General features: G+C 37.5%; 2 protein-coding genes and 1 pseudogene across 2 annotated transcripts; 1 reads left to right on the forward strand and 2 right to left on the reverse strand.

Moving 5' to 3' along the window:
- The first annotated feature begins 256 nt into the window (after positions 1-256).
- Positions 257-2,750, forward strand: LOC107305389 (annotated as a pseudogene).
- Positions 2,751-3,858: 1,108 nt separating this feature from the next.
- LOC102700858 (auxin-responsive protein SAUR71-like) lies at positions 3,859-4,557 on the reverse strand. The gene has a single exon (XM_040529733.1). The coding sequence runs from the start codon at positions 4,553-4,555 to the stop codon at positions 4,145-4,147; it is 411 nt and encodes a 136-aa protein (XP_040385667.1). The 5' UTR covers positions 4,556-4,557; the 3' UTR covers positions 3,859-4,144.
- Positions 4,558-13,467: 8,910 nt separating this feature from the next.
- Positions 13,468-14,794, reverse strand: LOC102707450 (actin-depolymerizing factor 11). Its single transcript, XM_006664160.2, has 3 exons — positions 14,692-14,794; positions 14,011-14,276; positions 13,468-13,835 (listed from the first exon to the last, which is right to left on the reverse strand). Exons 1-3 carry the CDS (start codon positions 14,710-14,712, stop codon positions 13,685-13,687), a joined length of 438 nt encoding a protein of 145 aa, XP_006664223.1. The 5' UTR covers positions 14,713-14,794; the 3' UTR covers positions 13,468-13,684.
- Between the last annotated feature and the right edge of the window lie 5,356 nt (positions 14,795-20,150).

Here is a 20,150-nt window from a genome sequence, read left to right on the forward strand (position 1 = left end):
CACTTTCAGCACTTAATGCACCCGATGATCTTTTCAACTTTTTTGATAAGCTGGTGGTGAGATTCGTACTATGGGAGGAGGTCTTGAGTCCTCAACACTGCATGCTTAGAACAAATCTTCAAACAGATGAATACAGTTTACTTTGCCATGCTTTTCTCTAGGCGTTCTGTATATATAATATTGTTTTGCGGTAAACTTCAGCTACATCTGTACCCTTCCTAGAAATCTAAAGTTTGTATTTTTCATTCATATTTTGTTAACTGTCTTCACAGTGCTCCAATGGTTCGGATGAATTATTTGGTCTATGCAGCCTGCTTTGCTGATGCTGCAAGGTTATTTTTTCTCTATCTTTTACGTCACAAAATAAGTTCAATTTTAAGCAATTACTGCATCAGAGTTTGTGAAAGTAGGGAATAAATGCATTTGTAGTAGATAAAGTGGAGGATAATTGCATTGGTACTTGATAAAACAGAGGGTATACTAGTATTTTTTTTTATTGGTATGTATAGGGAGAGTGAAAAATGAAATCATTTTGGGACGGAGGGAGTATATGATGGTATTTCATTTCCTCTTGCAGTTCATCAGAGCTGTCGCTAGTATATGTCAAGCTGATTCAGCATTTAGCAGCTTTCAAAGGATATTCAGATAAGTTGCCATCTGTCCCAGATTTTTGTTATAGCCTCTTATTTTGTACGTTCCCACTTTATAGCCTTACATTTTCTTTTTGATCTGCAACGGCATCCTCTGCACTCAAGCTTGCTGAAGAGAAGCTCCCATCATCAGCAAATTCACACATCCAGCTTCTTAAAATGCAATTGTTGCACGAGCGTGCCCTGCATTGGTAAAAAGCTGTTCTTTGCGCTTCTCTAGCTTCTTTTAGTGGCTACAGTTCACATCATAATCTGATTTGTTATTATTTGGTGAAAACTTGATGTATTTAGAGGACATCTGAAAGTTGCGCAACAAATCTGTTACGAGTTTGGTGTGCTGTCATCTTCTGTTAGTGGAGTAGACATTGAGCTGAAGATATAAGCTAGGTTATGACATGCTCGTACGCTTCTTGCTGCATAACAATTTAGCCAAGTTCTGAATTTCATTTCTTATCATTACCTAAGAAACGTGTTGTGCATCATTTATTTGTCCTTTGATTAAGAAGCCTGTCAAAACAATGCATTACAGTTTACCAGCACAAGTGCACTCACATATATCAGCATTTACCCCCTTTTCCCTTGTTCAGATGAAGCTCCTCTTGTCCATTATTACAACCATTTTTCTTCCTGATTTTATTTAGATCATGTTCAAAAGCTCACAAAAAAATATTGCTCTAATAATTGAGTATCCTTTGCGCAGGAACCAAATGTGGCAAATTCTCTTTTCTCTACTTGCTATATGTACAACATGCAGGTTGAGAATGCAAGTGTTCTTTTATTACTTGCAGAGATACATAAGGTAAGAAAATATAACTAGAATCTAATTAATGTTGCAATGCCCACAAGCAAACTGATATTTTCTTTATTTTTCCCATAATTTGGACAATGCAGTCATTGGGCTCCCTTGCGCATTAGCTAGTCTATCATTCTGCAAATCATTCAACTTAGATCTGCTTGAAGCCTCGCTACACTAACTCTCACTGAATTGTGGCTGGCTCTTGGATCAACCCATGCAAAGAGGGCCTTGAGTCTTGTTTGTAAGTCTTCCAATGATTCTTGGTCATGGTGGACTTGAGCTGCGTGCTAGAGCTCACATAGTTCTTGCAAAATGCTATCTGTCCGATCCAAAATTCTCAGGTACAATATATCCTAATCATGCTTTCCCATCAGTGCAGTGCCCTCTTGCATCGTTTCCAAATCCATTTCTGTAACATGATCAGCGTTTAGAGATGTGCCAAAGAGCAGATAACAAAATGTTGCTGTTGCTTTATGTAAGCTTTTACTGAACGGTCATTGTACATAATCAGACTGGATACATTTGATGTTACGGTTCATGAATCTGTGAAGCTTGCAAGTCTTTTCTTGGTTTTTGAAAAATGGATTTCCCCTTTGTCCTTTCATAATGACAGTTTACGAAGATCCTTCTGCTGTTCTAGATCCTCTGAACCAAGCCGCCGAAGATCTTGAGGTTTTGGAGGTGAGCTGCTGGACACATCTTGAGTGCATTATTTCTGTTGAAAACAGATGCATAGAAGTTCAGAGATGATCAAGTAAATTTTCTACTGTGTGTAGTACCACGAAATGGCAGCTGAAGCATAATACCTCAAGGCAATGAGAAGGAGGATGCTGCAGCCTCTTTCAAGCAGCACAGGCTCGCCCTTGATAATCCATATAAAGAAGAGGATCGATTCACTGACATGCTGACATTATCAAGTGAAATGGCAAGCTAGCTCCCGTTTGTCTATCACAGTTCATATATGCCAGGCTGACATCGATGGTTGATCAATCCATATGCAAAGCTATTCAATTCGACCATGTAGCTCGTACAACATATGCGTACGAATATAATGTACGTCGGTCCAGTTGCCATTGGATTGGATGCATCGGCTACTTTACGATCGATCCAAACCAATGCTTACATGGAAAGTTGGAAACGATCAGCATCATCTGATGTTAATTTTCTAGCTGCTGCTACGTAATCCTCGATCTCTCTTTATCATTTTCCACGTTTTTTTTCTTTTGCCAATTAAGCTACTACTGTACATACATGTCATGGGTGTTCGTAAAATTTGATAAGATATGATGGCTATTGCTGCTGAAAACTACGGGACATATATATATGCGTTAGTGATGTACTTGTTCGTTTCCTACCTTTTTGGCAATGGCACATGATCAAATTATGCGTCACGCTCATGTAATATTTTCGATCCACACACATTTATTCTTGATCGCTACTCTCCTTTTTGTCTCAATAGCAGAGTGCCCAGGGAGTGTGCGTACGTTGTGAGCGTTTGCGTTGTACTGTGTTCTAAAAAAAATAGCAGAGTGCCCGCTCTCTTACTGGGAAGGAGGGGTTTTCCCGCACCTCGGCGGTGGGCCTGGTTACCACGGTAACCGTGAAAACCGAAAAAATATTAAAATAATAATTTACTGAGTTTTTATTATTATTTTTAATATGCTTTGAACTTGGTGGGTATATATACCTGTCCCATACTGTTATTGCACCTCAACGATAGCCCTGTTAGCACGGTAAACGACTAATTAAACTGATATTGAAGTAATTAAACTTTCAAACTAATTTGATAAAAAATCAATCGTACTCCTAGCTTCCATTTCTTAACAATTTTATCGCGTTTAATTTGGAGTAAAAATGGCGCACATCATCCAAATGTCATCAGGAGGAGGCTAGCTAGCTGCCGTTATCATGAGGCAGACGTCTGACTGGCCAATATGCTGCAGGGGTTGTTATGACAAGCCAAAATCAGGAGTGACAGAAGCGATTAAGTACACAGATGCACTTCCAAAACATGTCCTAGGATGTGACAAACCTGTTGCTTTCGCCTCTTTTACGTGAAAGGGAGGCAACATAGGCATGGCATATCCTACACTTTTGCAATCTTCTCAAGACATCACAGAATTAATCATGCCATTGATTACACTTCATCCTAATAATTGATCCTATGATCAACAACTGAACATTGATGGTTTTATGACTGCTAGGTTAATTACTAACCACAGATTGCTGCACCTCAATATTATTGTAGTTGTAAGAAGTACAATTTTAGTGGATGAGGGTTGTAAAGCATGTTTAATTTGTCATTTGGCATTTTGCAAATTTGCAGGTGTAGCACTTAAGGTTACTCTTAAATTCCAAATCCTCCTTTGCATTTTGGAATTTTGCAAAATTGCCATACAAAGAAGCTGCCAAAAAAAATACAGTCAAACAACTGTTCATGAAAATTACTACTTAAATGGTACAGTAATCATATATAATAAGCCGCGCTCAAGCTAATTAAACATCTCACTGACATAAAATTTACATTGTCATCACTCTGCTCACACACACTCTCTCCCTCATCAAAATTCAACACAAAGGAAGAAAAAAATGAGAGAAAACAAAACATTAATTAAAAGCCCAGGACAACAGAATTCTCGGCGCTATATATTTACAGTACACACTGCAGGGGCTCGCGAGCTCAGCGAAACGGCGGCTACTACTCGCTGTCGACGTCGTCCTCGTCGCCGGCGGCCGCGAGCGCGGCGCGGAAGACGTCGGGGTGGCACGGGATGCGGAGCGGGCCATGGTGGTCGTACCCGTACTCCTGGGCAGCGCGGCGGAGGAGCTCGGCCAGCGCCGGCCGGCCGAGCAGCTCGGCGCGCACGACGAACCGCTCCGCCGCCTCCCCCTCCCCCCCGCCGACGACGTACACCGGCACGTGCCCCTCGGGGACCCCCTCGTGCGACGACGACGACCTCTTCCCCCCGCCGCCGCCGCGACGTGGCGCCGGGGAGAAGGGCAGCGACGAGGAGGGCGACGAGCAGTCGCCGACGCGGGAGAGCCGTCGGATCATCTGCCTCATCAAATCGGACGGCCCAGATCGATCGTGCGATGCGTATTCAGTCATTCAGTGTGTGTGGCGGGAAAGGCGAGGGGGGAGAATTTATAGCGGGAAAGGAGTACATAGAGGTACAAAGTGGGAGTACGGCTTTAGGTACGGCCATCTTTTCGTTTTCACTTTTGATTTAATCTTTAATTAATTAATTAATTAATTAATTAATTAATTTGTGTCATGTTGCTTTCTCTTTAGTGTGTAAGAGAAAATTTTCTTTTTTGGAGGGATATTCTTGTTTTGTTTGTCTGGTGGAATAATCTCAGTGCAGTACACAGCGATGTGCACCACATTGCTTAATTGACCGATGATGCTACACAAGTGCGCACACAGTAGCCAAAATTAGTTTGATTTCTTTTTTAGATAAAAGTTTTGATTTTGCGTTGTCACACAACCATTAATTCATGTGTCTATTAAATTCCGTCTTGTCCATCCGATTTTTCCGAGGGATAAGGACAGTGTAATTAGTTTTGTTAAAGTTAAGTAGAGTTGATGTAAATGTGATTATTTGCATATAGCAAGTTTAATTGTAGAGCTAACAACTAATTCCTCTATTCCAAAATATAAATATTGATTAAGAAGATGTCGAAAGATTTCTTTTTAGTCACTTTAGTGATCAATTTTTGAATTGTTAGCCAATATTGAAGTTAACATGTATAATAAAGTAATTATAAGAGGTTGGTTCACGTTTCGCTAATTTTCTCCTATCTCTTTCTTTCAATTATGTATTTAATGTATTTATATTGTAGGCATCACTTGCTATTTTTTAATTATTTAGTTCTTGCGTGAGAGTCAATACTTATTTTTTTTAAAATTTTTCTCGCCTCCATATATGTTGGATTATGGCCTACTGTTATCTTGCTCTAATATAGACTGTGCACAATATTTAGTTAGCTAGCTTGATTAATTAGCTACTAAATTAAACTAATATAATAGGTGTCAAAATGCTTAAATATGTAGAAATATATATGTATCTTTATGCAGTAGAAATTAATAATACCGAAAAAAGTTTAAGGCAATACCTAGATGGAAATTAATTGTATGTGTTGGTCATCTCAAATTATCTATATATCTCTATGTCCTAAAAAGACTTTATTTTTAGCACTACTAATTCAAATCAATACAAAGCCATAAAGACTCAACTTCCCTTTGCCCTTTCAAATCCCAATGCATTTGTTTTCTTTTTTTTCAATTTCTGATGTATTTGTCCCACACTTTACCAACCATCAATTTAATAATTGCTCAAGAAATAAAGTATTATTTATATAAATGAAGAAAACTAAAAAAGGAAAGTCTTCGTGGGACAAAGGTAGTACTATTAAGGGTGCAAATGGCACAAACACAGTGAAAACACTGTCATTTTCTATTAGCACATTTCGTAAACTACTACACAAATCATTTTTGCAAAAAAAAAATCTATGGAAAAGTTCTTTTAAAATCATATCAATTCATTTTTAAATTTAAAATAATAAATAACCAATTTATCACGCAGTAATGACTCGCCTTATTTTTGGTATCTTCTTCTTTCCGTTTCTCACAAACTAACTCTAACTCTTGAAAAATAAAGAAAAGTATAACAATCGCAGCCTAGCTTAATTGTACATCCGATTTGAAAATAAAGCCACAGTTGCCTTGGTAGGTCACACTATTAATATATGATATCAAGTCATCATGCAGTTGGCCTTAAGTTTAATTAAACTTTAAAGGTCAAAGCAAGCATATTAGCATATATGGATGCATGCAGCCGTACACAGAAAAGAACTAATCTAAGGTCGATCGGGCAGCTAGCCGTGCGTGCATGCTGATGCAATCAATCTCCACTCTTGCATTGGTCAGCACTAAAAAAAAAATCAATAGTTCTACACAATACATGTCGATTTGCATGCGTTTATGCAAACTATATATCTATCTATGTTTTTACCCCCATCCGTTCCTTTTACAACCTACTATTCATGTTTAAACATGTAAAAGCTTTGATTACTTGTCTTTTTTTCAGAAGAATATATGAATATTTTAAAAGAAATCATATTATCATATTACTTTACACGCTAAATATAAACATACCATCTGTATTTATCAAAACATCAGAATTTAAAAGTTTCTTAACCAAAATCAGTTGGGTTAACCGTGTCAATTAAAAAGAAACGGAGGGAGTAGATGGCAGCACGAACTTTGCGCCTTAATACTTTTAAATGGTTAACCTATGATAAATGAAAGCTAGCTTGGTGTTTATATTTAGAATGTAACACATCTCAATAATATATGGCATTATTTGAAGTGTTTATATTTTTTTATCGAAAAAGACGAGAGATCAAAGTTTATACATATAAGGTGCTTATATTGCCTTCAAGTTCTTTCGGCTTATTTATGAAATTTATTAAAATAGATTATTTACTCTATGTTTGAAAAATAAAGTTTCTTAAAAGAAACCTTTTCTATATATACTGCAGTATTTAAACCTCTTGTTTTAAGCGAGTACTAGATACATTCGTTCATTTTTAATTGACACTGTTCATTAGCATGATTTTATCTTTGACCAATCAAAACTTTTAAATTATGATGTTGTGATGAAATGCAAGTAATATATATAGATATATTAGCATGCAGGATATACTTTGATTTTATATACGTGTAGAACTTTTGCAGAAAAAGATGAGTTGTGGAAATATTTATTTGAATAGTAAAAATACAGAGGAAGTATTTGTTGAGTTTATTTCTTAAAATATTCAATTCATCTTTATAACTAAATAGAAAATATCTATAACACTCCGTTAAATAACCTAAATCAACGAGTGACACCATATACAAATATTAGTAGTTACTTCAACAATTTAATTACATAATCAAATATACTTTAGTTTGGTTCTTGCACTTAGGCCGCGTTCGTTTGCTGCAGTTAGTTAACTTATCCACTCGTTTTCCGTCCGCACGCTTCCCGAACTGCTAAACGGTATACTTTTTTAAAAATTTTCTATAAAAAAGTTGTTTTAAAAATCATATTAATTTATTTTATATTTTTTAATAATTAATAATTAATTAATCATGTATTAATCTATTATTACGTTTTCCGCGCCATGTAAGTTAACTCACCATGCCTCCAAACGAACGCGGCCTTACATCAGCATTCAACAACAGCTAGATATCTTTTATGTAGTACTAGCTAGAGGAATATCTATCATATAATATATACAGTGCCATTGGCAATACAGCTTTGGACGTATTATATATCAAGCTTATTGCCATGCACCACAGCATATACTTCTTACATGTGTAGGGCACTTAATTTGTTAGTTAAATCGGTTCCTGTCTAGTTAATTGGAGGCTGACTCGATGCCTCGATCTACTTTAATGTAGATACTATTGTACTAGCTAGTTCATTGTCTCTTAGCTTTTGTAGAGCTAGCTAAGTTTGCTTTTTTTTACTCTTCAAAAAAAAAGGTTTGCTTTTTGTGAGACAGTGAGGTATATCCATTTAGGGTAAGTTAAATATCATCCTGGATAGTTATATTTAGAAATGGAGAGAGTACTTTATAAGTTTATAATCATCGTTAGATTACATTATACTATCGAAAAATTAATTTCCGAGTGAAAAAAAATCTGTAATGTATCCATACAATTTTATTATCCAATTCTAGATACTTAAAAAAGTGAGTGCTCTTGATTGCGTTTAAAGTTATCAAAATATGTGACCACAGACACGTCCAAAAACACAATATTTTTGTGATAAGAGATCGAAAGCACGCACCATGGAGACATACACCACTTCTTTGTTGGAAGCTAGCTAAGGAAATGAAATAACCGATCGATATAGACACTTCAACTACTAATCGTGTCCGTACGTACGTACGTACCTACTCGTGTTACACTCGTACGGTAGCCATGCATCCGCCAGAACTAGGGATTAAAACGATCACAAACGATATTATTTTTATTATTTTTCTAGTTTCTTATTTAACTTTAATCCAATGCTTGACAGTGAATAAAAACTATGAATAATAGAAATAGATGAAAAAGACAATATTTTATATTAATTCTACAAAAAATTATCGACATGGTTGGGAATTTCTATAACGTTTTCATTCTCTCTAGAACGGTGATGCACATACGGCTGAAGATGGACTTATATATACTGGGCCTCATATTGACACTTCAATTGGGCCCACAGAGCAATCGAGCATGGGCCTCCATTCATGGTGGGCCTTCAGCATGGGCCGACGGATTCGATGGATGGAAAGAGGACTTTAATTTTCCTCCATTTGATTAATTCTCCCTTCAGACACAACTGTATCCATCCTAATGCATGAGAGGATTACGCTGATGATGCGAGAAACTGTAGGCGACCAGACTTTCAATTGGAATTGAGGATCAATGAACAAATGATATGATTTCAACTAGAAAATTCATATGTGATCGACAAGTTATATATACGTATCATCGATAATCGATTACGATTTCGATTATGATTATAATCGATGTACGATACGATGGTAGTTGAATATAGAGATATCCCGCCTCTGAACTTTCTGAATTCTTCAGAAAGTGATGGTACACGAGCGTAAGTAACAGCCTATTAGTGTATATATATTAACACACGCTAGCTAGCTCGATCTCTAGCTTCCTCCCCGTCTCCGGCTACTCGTCTCTTCCGCCGTCGTCATCATGTTTGACTACCGCTGCTCCGCAATGGCCGACGGCGAGGACTCATTCGTCGACGTCCCGGTGGACGTCGTCCACGTACGCCGTGGTAGCGCCGCCGCAGCTGGCCAGGGAGAGCTTCGACGTCGTCGGTAGTGGCGACCACGACGACGGCGCACTGAACCACCGACCGGCCATCGGCGACGGTCGTGTATCTGGCGGTGTGTGTGGCTCTGCGGATTCATCACACTCTGTTGCTGCGTGCAGTTCTTCATCTCATCAGCAGCACGATGTGTTGCAGATGGGCAGGCACCACGCATTGATCACATCTACCTGTCTACGATTCTTTATCTCAACTTGCGAATGATTTCTACAATGTGTACTGATGTATTGGTGAATGAAAATTGACCAGAGCTATATACAATCAGGGATTCCTATAATGCAGTGACGGCATTATTTTCTGAAATAATCATTTATAATTTTAGAATTAATGTATTTGGTGAGAAAACGATCGTTAATAGCATTTCAATTTGAAAATTTTCGTCCGAAATTCCTGTTAACTGGAAATTTCGGTCCCCCGGTATAAAAGTGTACACAGAAATTCCAAACCGTGATATATACAGGTTTGTGCTGCATTTGCAAAGCCAGAAATGGTTAGCGCGTGGGAGTTCTTATTTACTGCATGCTTTCTCTGTCCAGAATCTTCAAATTTGTTCATAAAGAGTTGCTATGTTTTGGCATGGAGACAGTAAAATAGACTTTTGGCACATGTTAATTGTGGATTAAATACCAATTTTAACTTTGTATGAAGGAATCGATTCATCTTATTCAGAGATGGTTTTTCCCTTCCAAGGGATATGTCCTCTCGTTTTTTACGAGTGTCAACCAAATAATTATGTAATTTATTTAAAAAATTAAGAATATAAATCACATTGGAAACATGTAGTTTAAATTTATCCTATATAAGTTAAAAAAAGGAAATTTGATCATAAATATTACACATACCGATCATCTTTTAAGGTGTTCTGAAGAAAATGTCAAATGATATATTTGAGATTTGGTACCGACATGGGAGAGAGGTACCTGACGTACGGGAGGAATGCTCCCAAATTAAAGGATCAGTTGACTGAATCTCGTAGTGTATCCCGTCCAGCTCGCACCTGAACATTTTTATGCAGATTCTGATCTCTCTCTGAATTCTTCAGAATTGAGAAAGCGATGGGAGAGTGGAAGTGGAGACAGTTACGAGAGCGTCACCGCCTATATAAACACGCACCCAGCTCTCTCTTCTTCCCCGTCTCCGGCTACGCTCTCCGGCCTCCCCTCACCGTCGCCAGCTTCCCCCGTCATCATCTATGGAGGCCGGCGTGCCGCACGAGCAGCAGCAAGAGCAGCGAGCATGGAGTAGAACGGGTGGTGCCGCCGGCCCCGCCGCGGACGACGACGACGACGACGTCGAGGTCGACCACTATGGCATGCTCAACTTCCAGCCGGGGTTTGGCGGCGGCGACGACGACGACTGCTTCCCCTACGAGACGATCACCATCTGCGCGGTGCTCGTGTTCTTGGCGATGTGCCTCTACGGGTTGAGCAAGCTCGTTCTGCCGTACGTTCCTGCGACGACGTCTGTTCATCGTGGATTCCTGATGCTGCGCATGCACATTACCCTTTTGAGTTCTTGATCGAGATGGATACATGTGTGCAGCAGTTCTTGATGATTTCATCATCTTGATTGAACTTGAATTGTGAGAATGATATACCTATAGTGTATAACAATTTATGCATGTCAGCTGATTGATAATATTGCTGCCCAACGTTCCCCATACGTGCACGTGTTTCTTTTGTGATGAAAGGTTACAAATGAATGAATTAACTGCTTTAAATTAAAAATGATTCAAACAGTATTATGGAAAATACATATATATATAAAGTTTTAGTAAAAAAAATCATATTATTAAGGAGCTCGGAAAGCATGTACACTTCATCCACAAAGAAGAAAAGAACGGGAAACTTTTGACTACATTTCTTTCTACAGGAAGAATTATACTGCTAGTACATATTATTGTCAATAGAAGAATCTCAACAATGATTTAGATTTATACTATCAATAGAAAAATATATATAACCACCAGTAGTTAATACTACAGTAGTATAAAATAGATCTGATTTATTGGATTAAAAAATTAATTGGTTTAGATTAGTTATATTACCGGCATGGTAAAAAACACATTAAGTTTTATTAGTCCTTGTGACTGATTTTGATGCATACACATATATGGTTATTAATGGGTGGGGAAATATCTCAAGAAGAAATAGTACCATCTAAAGTTCTAAACCATCACTTCAAAATCCAAAACAAGGGATTTGTTTGGAATAATTTTGACGATGTGTGATCATGTTTTTGTCCAATATAACGCACGTCTTCAACAGGAACGATTGGCAAGAGATTTGGTACAATATTTTTTTAAAAGAAAACTACTGTAGGAGGATTTTTTTTTTAGGGGAATGCTGTAGGAGGACTTGATTTAGCAATGTTTTAAACTACATTTTGCAAAGAAGAAGTGCTTAATGTGTGGGGGGTTCTTGTTTACTAGAAGTTTGGGGGCACGTTGTATGCACTATCGATCGAAGATATATTGGTCTAAACATTAAGACCAATAATTAATCATAACCCTGTAGGAGTACTCCTTAAAGAATTCATCTTGTTACATTCGATATGATACAATTAATTACACTCAAGTGATAGATTAAACTCTATCGAAACCGTGCATATCAAAAGAAAATATATTAAAATGGGTACCAGAATGTTGTTCATTAATTAATTCTTCCGTCCTTCAAGTAATACTATACAAATGAATATATGATCCAGGTGCCTTATAGTTTTATATAAAGAACACCTAACGTGTGATATACGCATCTATCACACAAGATTATGTTTTATTTTAGAGCGCACATCATCTTGCTAATTATAATTTATATATGATCACAACTGATTCGAACCTCTACTAGTGAATCACGTTAGTGTTAACCAAATAATCCGTAATTTTTCATGCTTGTACCGTCAACCAGAAATATAGTTTGTCACAGAGATGTTATAATTCGGATGCACCCAACAAACAAATCAGAGCATTTTTTACCGTTTGATGAGATCGAATGCTTCTGCATTTTACGAAGGGCACAAATAGTGATGGACCGTAACAAAGCTCGACATATATTATATTAATTAAGATGCCCAAACACATCTCAGAACTGTCTGCATAGACCATAGCCACTTTCTTAGGAATGTATTTTTCACCCCAAGATGATGGTGATTATTTCTACGTTATACTTTTTACAGGATACCGTTGATTCATATTTACTATTCGTCTTATTTTAAAAATATATATATAATTATTTATTATTTTGTTATAATATGATTTATTATTATAGGAACTTTAAGGATGATTTATAGTTTTGTATATTTGAATAAGACAAACGGTCGTACACAGACTCAAAATTCAACATTATTACGTAAAAAGGAATATACGGAGGGAGTACTGGGACCTGATCAATGTCCAGCCCCGAAAGGATCAATGACCGAATCTCACGGGGTGTGGTGTACCCAGCAGCGTGCGTCTCTAACTTTTAATTGTGTTCAGATTCTGAGCCGCTTTCTGAATTCGGATACAATTCGGACGGCCGCAGCCGCCTCTATATAAGCACGTGCTCAGCTCGATCTCTCTCTTCCTATCTATACGTCAATTGTGTTAATTAGTCACCGATTTTTACACGTATTCGACACAAACAAAACTCTGTTAATCTTTCTTTCTTTCGTCATCGTCGTCGTCTCGATCGAATACATGGCTGACTACTGCGAGGACTTCATGGATGCCCCGGTGGTGGACGCCGCCGTACGCGTGGCGGCGGCAGGCGGCGGCGATGTCGACGACGACCTCTTCGGCGTGCTCGACTACCGACCAGGCGGCGGCGGTGGCGCCGGCGTTGAGGCGGTCATGGCCATCTGCGCGGCGGTGGTGTACTGGGCGGTGTGGCTCTACGGGTTAAGCAAGCTTGTGCCGTGTGCTGCTGTGCCTGTGCGTGCGTACATGTTGCTTCCAAGCTGCATGTATGTATGTGCACTGGCAGCCCTAGTTGGCCTCGTGTGGAGATTAATTAATTGATTTCATGCTTCCAATAAAACATCGATCTCCTGGAGAACAATTGATAATTTGTACTTAATTTGCAAAGCCAGAAATTAATTAGTGGTTAGTGTGTTGCCTTATCAGGATGCTAAGATTGTCCATTAACAGAAATTTTACAGTGAACGGAAGCTGTGTATGTATATCACTGCAACCTGCATGAAGCTAAATTACATAGCTGAAGCAGAACAACTTCAGCAGTGTGTAAATTTCAGTATACATATATGCATATCATCCATCCGAGACATTATTAGTTTCAGCATGACGCTCTCCAGAACGCAGCATGATGACGAATTGACGATGATGATTTCGTAGCGGCTGATTTAATTGGTCAATGAGCACGGTCTCTGAGGACGTCTATGTCCAGCTCCGAGGGATCAGTTGCCTGAATCTCGTAGTGCACACCATCCAGCTCGCGCCTGAACCGTTCCTTGGATGTAGCATACAGCATCTTGGCACGTATGCGAGAAACCGAAGGCGACCTGAGAGATCTCAGAGATCACATCACTGATGAACATCAACTCGATCATATATATGGTTTTCAGTTAGAAAAAGTTTGCACACATGTTCAGTTCAGAGAAAGAAATTCAGTCAGTCAGTCAGTTGAGAAGCAAGCAAGTGCAGTGCAGAGTGAATGGTTTTGATGAGATGACCGACCATGCGACGAAGAAGATCTTGCTCTTCTGGCAGTTCTCCTGGGTGACGAAGTCGAAATCGTAGATGGCGTAGCGGCAGTCGGCTTCGGGGAGCGAGTCGATGAAATCGTCGAAGCTCTCGGTGGCCGCGCCCGCCTTGTCGACGACGACCTCCTTGCCCTTGTCGTCGATCTTGAAGACGACGTACCGGTGTGCTTTCTTCCTCTGAAGCTCCAGGAATGTCTGCCTGCACTCGGCTGCAACGCCGATTCCAGAGGAAGCATTTGCCTGCGTTCATGCACAATCAGGAGAAATCGATCTCTTGATGATGTAGAATACTAGTTATTGTGACATAAAGCTAATAATTAATTTGGTCAGAGATCATGCATAACTGGACGACACAAATTTTCGATCAACAGCACAGTTTATTTCAAATGATTGGATGGATATATAATCCAGCAGAACCAAGATCTGTACGTGCAAATGTAAAGTAGACAGTACTACAACATATGCTACCATCAACGATCCCATATTGATCTGAAAAGAGGGTAATAATTCAGTCCTCCCCTAATCTGGCTGGCTGCTCGACTTGGTGTAAAAAACCACTTTTCTTTTTACAGATTAAACAGTAAGCACTAAGTAGTGCGGATGTAGCACGAACAAGAAGAGATAGAGATGAAAAGTGGAGAAGAATTGAACTCACGCGTGATCTGACGAACGCCATGCCTTCTGACGCTGATCAAGCAGAGAAAGAACACAACAACAAGAGGAAAGACAGTTAGAGCAAGCAAAGCAAAGTTAGAGCAAGCAGTATATAAACGATGGAAGTTGGAAGAGGGAATAAAACCAAGAAAAAGAAGAGAACAAGCAGCAGCAGCCATGTCACGTCAGAAACCGAATAAGACGTCGAATATTAGCAAAGTTGAAGCCAACGCTTGGCCACATGTCCCCTACTTTCGGTCACATTTTGTTATCCTGCATGACAGCAAATCTGCATCTTCTTTTTTCAGAAATCAGGCAAGCAACATGTACCCTGAGGTGAGGCTGTGTTTGAGAGATAGCTAGAAGAGGATGATAAAAGATTTTTCTAATTTTTTTATAACTATTTAATACAAATGGTATAAATAATGAAAATAATAAATCTACTTTAAATAGGTGGCACAATAAACTTCTATATAGAAATTAACTATCTGTAAAAAAATACTTTGTTTAATAGTTTGGATTATATAGTTATTGATTCTCACATTTGAATCCTTTGACGAAGGCTTCTTTCCCTAGACTTTTATTAAGTTTTTCTTCGGCATTTATGTGCACATTTTTCAAACTGCTATACGAAATGTTTTTCGCAAAAAGTTTTCGTACAATAATTCATCGTCTTACTTTTCTGAAAAATATATCTATCAACTTTGCAATTTTTAAATAGTCTTCCCGTTTCACAACGTAAGTATTTCTAGCCTTATGTAAATATATATGTTAATCACTGGATACATTTAAATTGAAGCAAGACTATAAAATCTTACTATATCAAACGGAGATAATAGATATATATATATATATATATATATATATATATATATATATATATATATATATATATATGATATTTATCTTGCAGCTATCTCAAACACGGCCCAAGTCCGTACCGGCGGGGAACAGGTCGTAGAGCGTGTTGAAGAAGAGCGGTGTCGACGGGTGAGCAGGCTGTATTTTCAGTTCCGAACAGCAACGGGCAAGGCCCAATATTATGTGGGCCTGAACAAAATGGGCCAAGCCTAATAGTAGGCGGGTCCAAAATGTTGGGCCGATAGATTGCCCAACAATTGCGTCATCCATCAAACCTCGGGCCTGCTAGGCCCATGTAACGTTGGGCTTGCCGGTTCAACGCCGGCGCCGGAGTAAGACTAGACTACTGAACAGCTAGGGTCCATGTACTGAATGTGCATGTGCATTCGTGTTCACATTATTGCGATTATTTCCGATTGTTAATTTTTAAATCTGGGATCATTTGTCTAATTAAAAATTTATGAATTATTTTAAAATTTAATTGTCGTTTGTAATAAAAGTCATAACAAAATAATTCACAATTATGTAAATTCTTTGAGTAAAATAAATAGTTAAATATAGATACAAAATCAACCGTGTTAAATAAAAAAAACTCAGAGAGTGAGTTGTGCTGGCGCAGCAAAAGCTTAGCTAACTACAACTCTAGAGACATCTATGTATGATCAAAAGGAGTATATATACATATATATATATATATATATATATATATATACACACACACACATTGTGCAATGGCTACACGTAGACATGCACTAGAGCTCGTCAGAAAGAAACTGCAAATATGCAGATTTGTTGCAGCCAGCTTTGCAACCAGATTGAGCTAACAAAGCCCCAAAAGGCTGCATGTTGATATATATATATATATATATATATATATATATATATATATAACTAATTTGTTCCATCTGTTGTGTTCTCACTTTCCTATTATTATGACTCATCATCAATCATCACACACAAACAAATCATGGCCACGATATGATATGTGTTCATGCATGCTGCGTAAGCATTGTATATATTCGAGGTTAAATCTTACAAATCTCTAGCCAACTTCATGCTCTTCTTAGCAGTGATGGAGTGATACTACAGTAATCACCATGTGTCTTGTTGGAATTAGATACAACCATCTGCTAGCTTCTGCTTAATTTCCTTAATCAAAAGGACACAAGTAGTTACTTTTATATATATGAATCCAGTTAATATGTAGTTCAGCCAAATTAATAGTGAATAAGATTGCTAATGCTAAAAATAATCCAAGATAATTTTATCAAAGGGATGTGGATTGCAGCTTTGATAAGGGAGGGCCGTTTGATTGAATATCATTAGTTATCATGACTCATGAGGCAATTAATGGGGCCAGCTACTCGACAGTCCCAGAAATTTCTGGACATACAATTGTGATCAATTCAAGCAAAGTTGGTTAGAAATTTCTGTCTTCTTTCGCAAAAAAGAGTTGGATCCAATGGTGGAGTACTGTGAAATGTACAGTACTTATCCCATTTGGCGAATAAACAAGATTCTCTGATATATCTGTCTGCTTTTCAACTTGAGTTCAGAGAGATAAGTAAGAACATACTTTCTGCTGTATTGCAGGCTTGTAGCTGGAAGATGTATACTAGCTAGAAAGTGCAAGGGAACAGCTAGCAAGAAAGCAAACGGAATATTCAGAAAATAAAAAGGTGTAGGCAACATGTACAGAGGATAACCTTCATGCATCCCCATGAAACTCATGAAAGCCTGAAACTTTTCTTTGAAAAGGTGAAAGCCTGGGACTGAAAGAACAGGGAGAAGAAGAAACTGAAAGTTGAACATAACCAGAGCCACCTGATTGTAGTGAAATCGATAGGATAGCGATTCCAATTGAACAAATTGACAGCCCAAGAACTAATCAACTGAAAGTAAATTAATAGCTTATTAACAACCACACTTATTTGTACTTGTTAGAGGACAAATTGCCCAAGCCGACATATGCAGGCAGCAGCAGGTCGATCACGCAGTATGTAAAATGTGGTCTGCAGCTGCAGTTGCCAACTGGCTGCTGCCTGTTTGTACTGTTGGAAAACTACTTTCTTTTTCTTTGTTTACAAGGCTGGAAAACTACTTAGGGGTACTAAAAACTTGTACTTTTTCGAGAGTTTTGTTTACCTGAACTGAAGAGTGAAGACTAGAGACAAGAACAGCTAGCATACTCTGCATATGATGCATTGCTTCTTCTGCAGCTACAAGGTAGTGCCAGCCCATGATACTCCTTGATCTCAAATATTTTTATCCTAAAAAGGACTCAGCCCAACGATATTGCACTAAGGAAAAATAAGAAATCTTAGCCAAAGCTAGCCGAAAAAGGGTTCAAACTCTGGCCCCTTGACTGTTGACACGTGGACCAGTTGCCCATATGGTTATGGGTTTAACTATGCTTTCACGACGTAAAACTTTCTACACCATTTATATTTATATAGATGCTAATAAATTTAAACATATATATGTTAATTAATAGATAAATTTATCATAGCTAAAAAAGTCTTATAATATAAACATAGAGTAGTTTTTAACATGTATTTTAATCAAAGAAGCCACCGAGTGATGTTTTTAAACCAACTCTAAAAATCCACTTTCAATAGAGTCAAATCCGTAGGTGCTATTAGAGTGATATTTTTAAACCAACTCTAAAAATCCACTTAAGCTATTTGTTTAAGTTTATTGTTTGAAATATTTGATTTATCTATATTTCAAATCAATAATCCGCGTAGTCTCCTCGATAATCTAAGTCAAACAAAGCCGTGTTTATTCACTGAAAATACAACTAGTTCTTCACTGGTTTTCGACATCAATGTAAAATAAAATTATACTTTTCTTCTTATCAATTTGACACATAGAAAAAGCTTCACAAGTTCACTAATTCCATGGCACTCCTACTTAGTACGGAATTTGTTTATTAAATGCACCTTTTATTAATTAATTTTAAAAAAGAAACACTAAAAAAACTTATTTTTAACAAATGCACATCTTTGCTACATCAGCCCTCGCATTCTATGGCTCTATGGCATCTGCACTGCCATGGCAAGCCTGGCTACGCTGGCGTCCTCTTAGTATGATTTTATAATATTGTCCATATTTAAATTAACATTTGGTTTTGAATAAAAGGGGACAATTACAACTACAAAAGGCCCATGTATAATTAAACTCATAGCTAGGAACATAATCATTGTGATAAAATACTAGTAGAGTTTGCTTTTGTTCTCTCTTTTTTTCTTTCTCGTTATTTCCATCTCCTTTTTCAATTTAATAATTGGTGACCTACCACACGGAATTGATTTGGACATGGTCCTTTGGTCGCCTATCACATCTTGGTCAAACAAACACGATCCAACCAACACAGATCACGAGGTCGCAAAGATTACTGCCTCGTCCTAAAATAAGATTATTTTTTATTTTTTCGTGTCCAACATTTGACCATTCGTTTTATTTGAAAAAAATTATGTTTAATATTTTTATTCTTCCTAGATGATAAAAACATAAATAGTGTTTTATGCGTGACTAATTCTTTTAAGTTTTTATATAAATTTTTTAAATAAAACAAATGGTTAAACGTTGGACACGGAAAAACGAAAAATGATCTTATTTCGAGACGGAGGTACTAAGTAGTACAATTATATCTGAATCACGCGTTCACGCAGGATTAGCAGCAATATCTGATGATCATATTGGCACCGTTGTGTGGTTAAGGTTGAGAGGAATTTTAACTCATAACAAGTAAAAGAAGTGTAGAAATAAAAATGCATATCAAAACGTTAATTTATAGGAATTTTTACCAGAGATTTAAGCAGATGAAAATTTTCCGATATTTTCTCTAAGAAAAATTCCGTTCGTTTTTCCAATGCCTCGTTCCTACGAACCAATTGGTTTTTATACGAATCTAATACTTTTAAATCCAATCATTTATTTTTTTCCAAAACTCCATTGTTTGCATCATACTGTTCTTTGTAATGTTTTCACTGAATTCAGCTAAAATTAATCCGTACAACTAGAATACGCATGTACATGAGTTCCTAGGTAGTACGGTGGTGTGCGGGGTTAATTAATTTATAGTAGTTGATTGATTTAGCTTTAAGAGGCATGTTTTATGAGGCTGATTTTGGTTTAAAAGAGCCATCCTTTTCAAAAAAATTAAAGAGAGAGAGAAATTATGATTGATAGGCATGATTCTTGATTCCCTTCTCATATCTCATTAACTCTGAAAGACACTGCTTTCAAAACGTATCTTTCGAGTGTGGAATCAAATTAAATTCAACCGTCTCAGTTTATTCTAGGTATGAATGTGATATAACTAAAACCATACTAATTCACCTTCTTCTGTTGGGTTATTTCTTCTAACTTATCCTAAAACTAATTCGAATCACATCGATCGAGAGAGTAAGGTTGCCCCATCCAAATTGTTACAGAAGCAAATGATAGTCCTCGGCGAAGCATAAATCTGATTTAATCAGGCTTTACAGATACGATCGTAGTTTAAATACGATCCCATGGAAACAACGAAAACCATAAAAAGCCAAATGCAAATATATGCCCCCATCTGCTTATTCTTATAAACCTAAATTTATA

Source organism: Oryza brachyantha, chromosome 12 (genome assembly GCF_000231095.2).
Source record: "Oryza brachyantha chromosome 12, ObraRS2, whole genome shotgun sequence".
Taxonomy (NCBI): domain Eukaryota; kingdom Viridiplantae; phylum Streptophyta; class Magnoliopsida; order Poales; family Poaceae; genus Oryza; species Oryza brachyantha.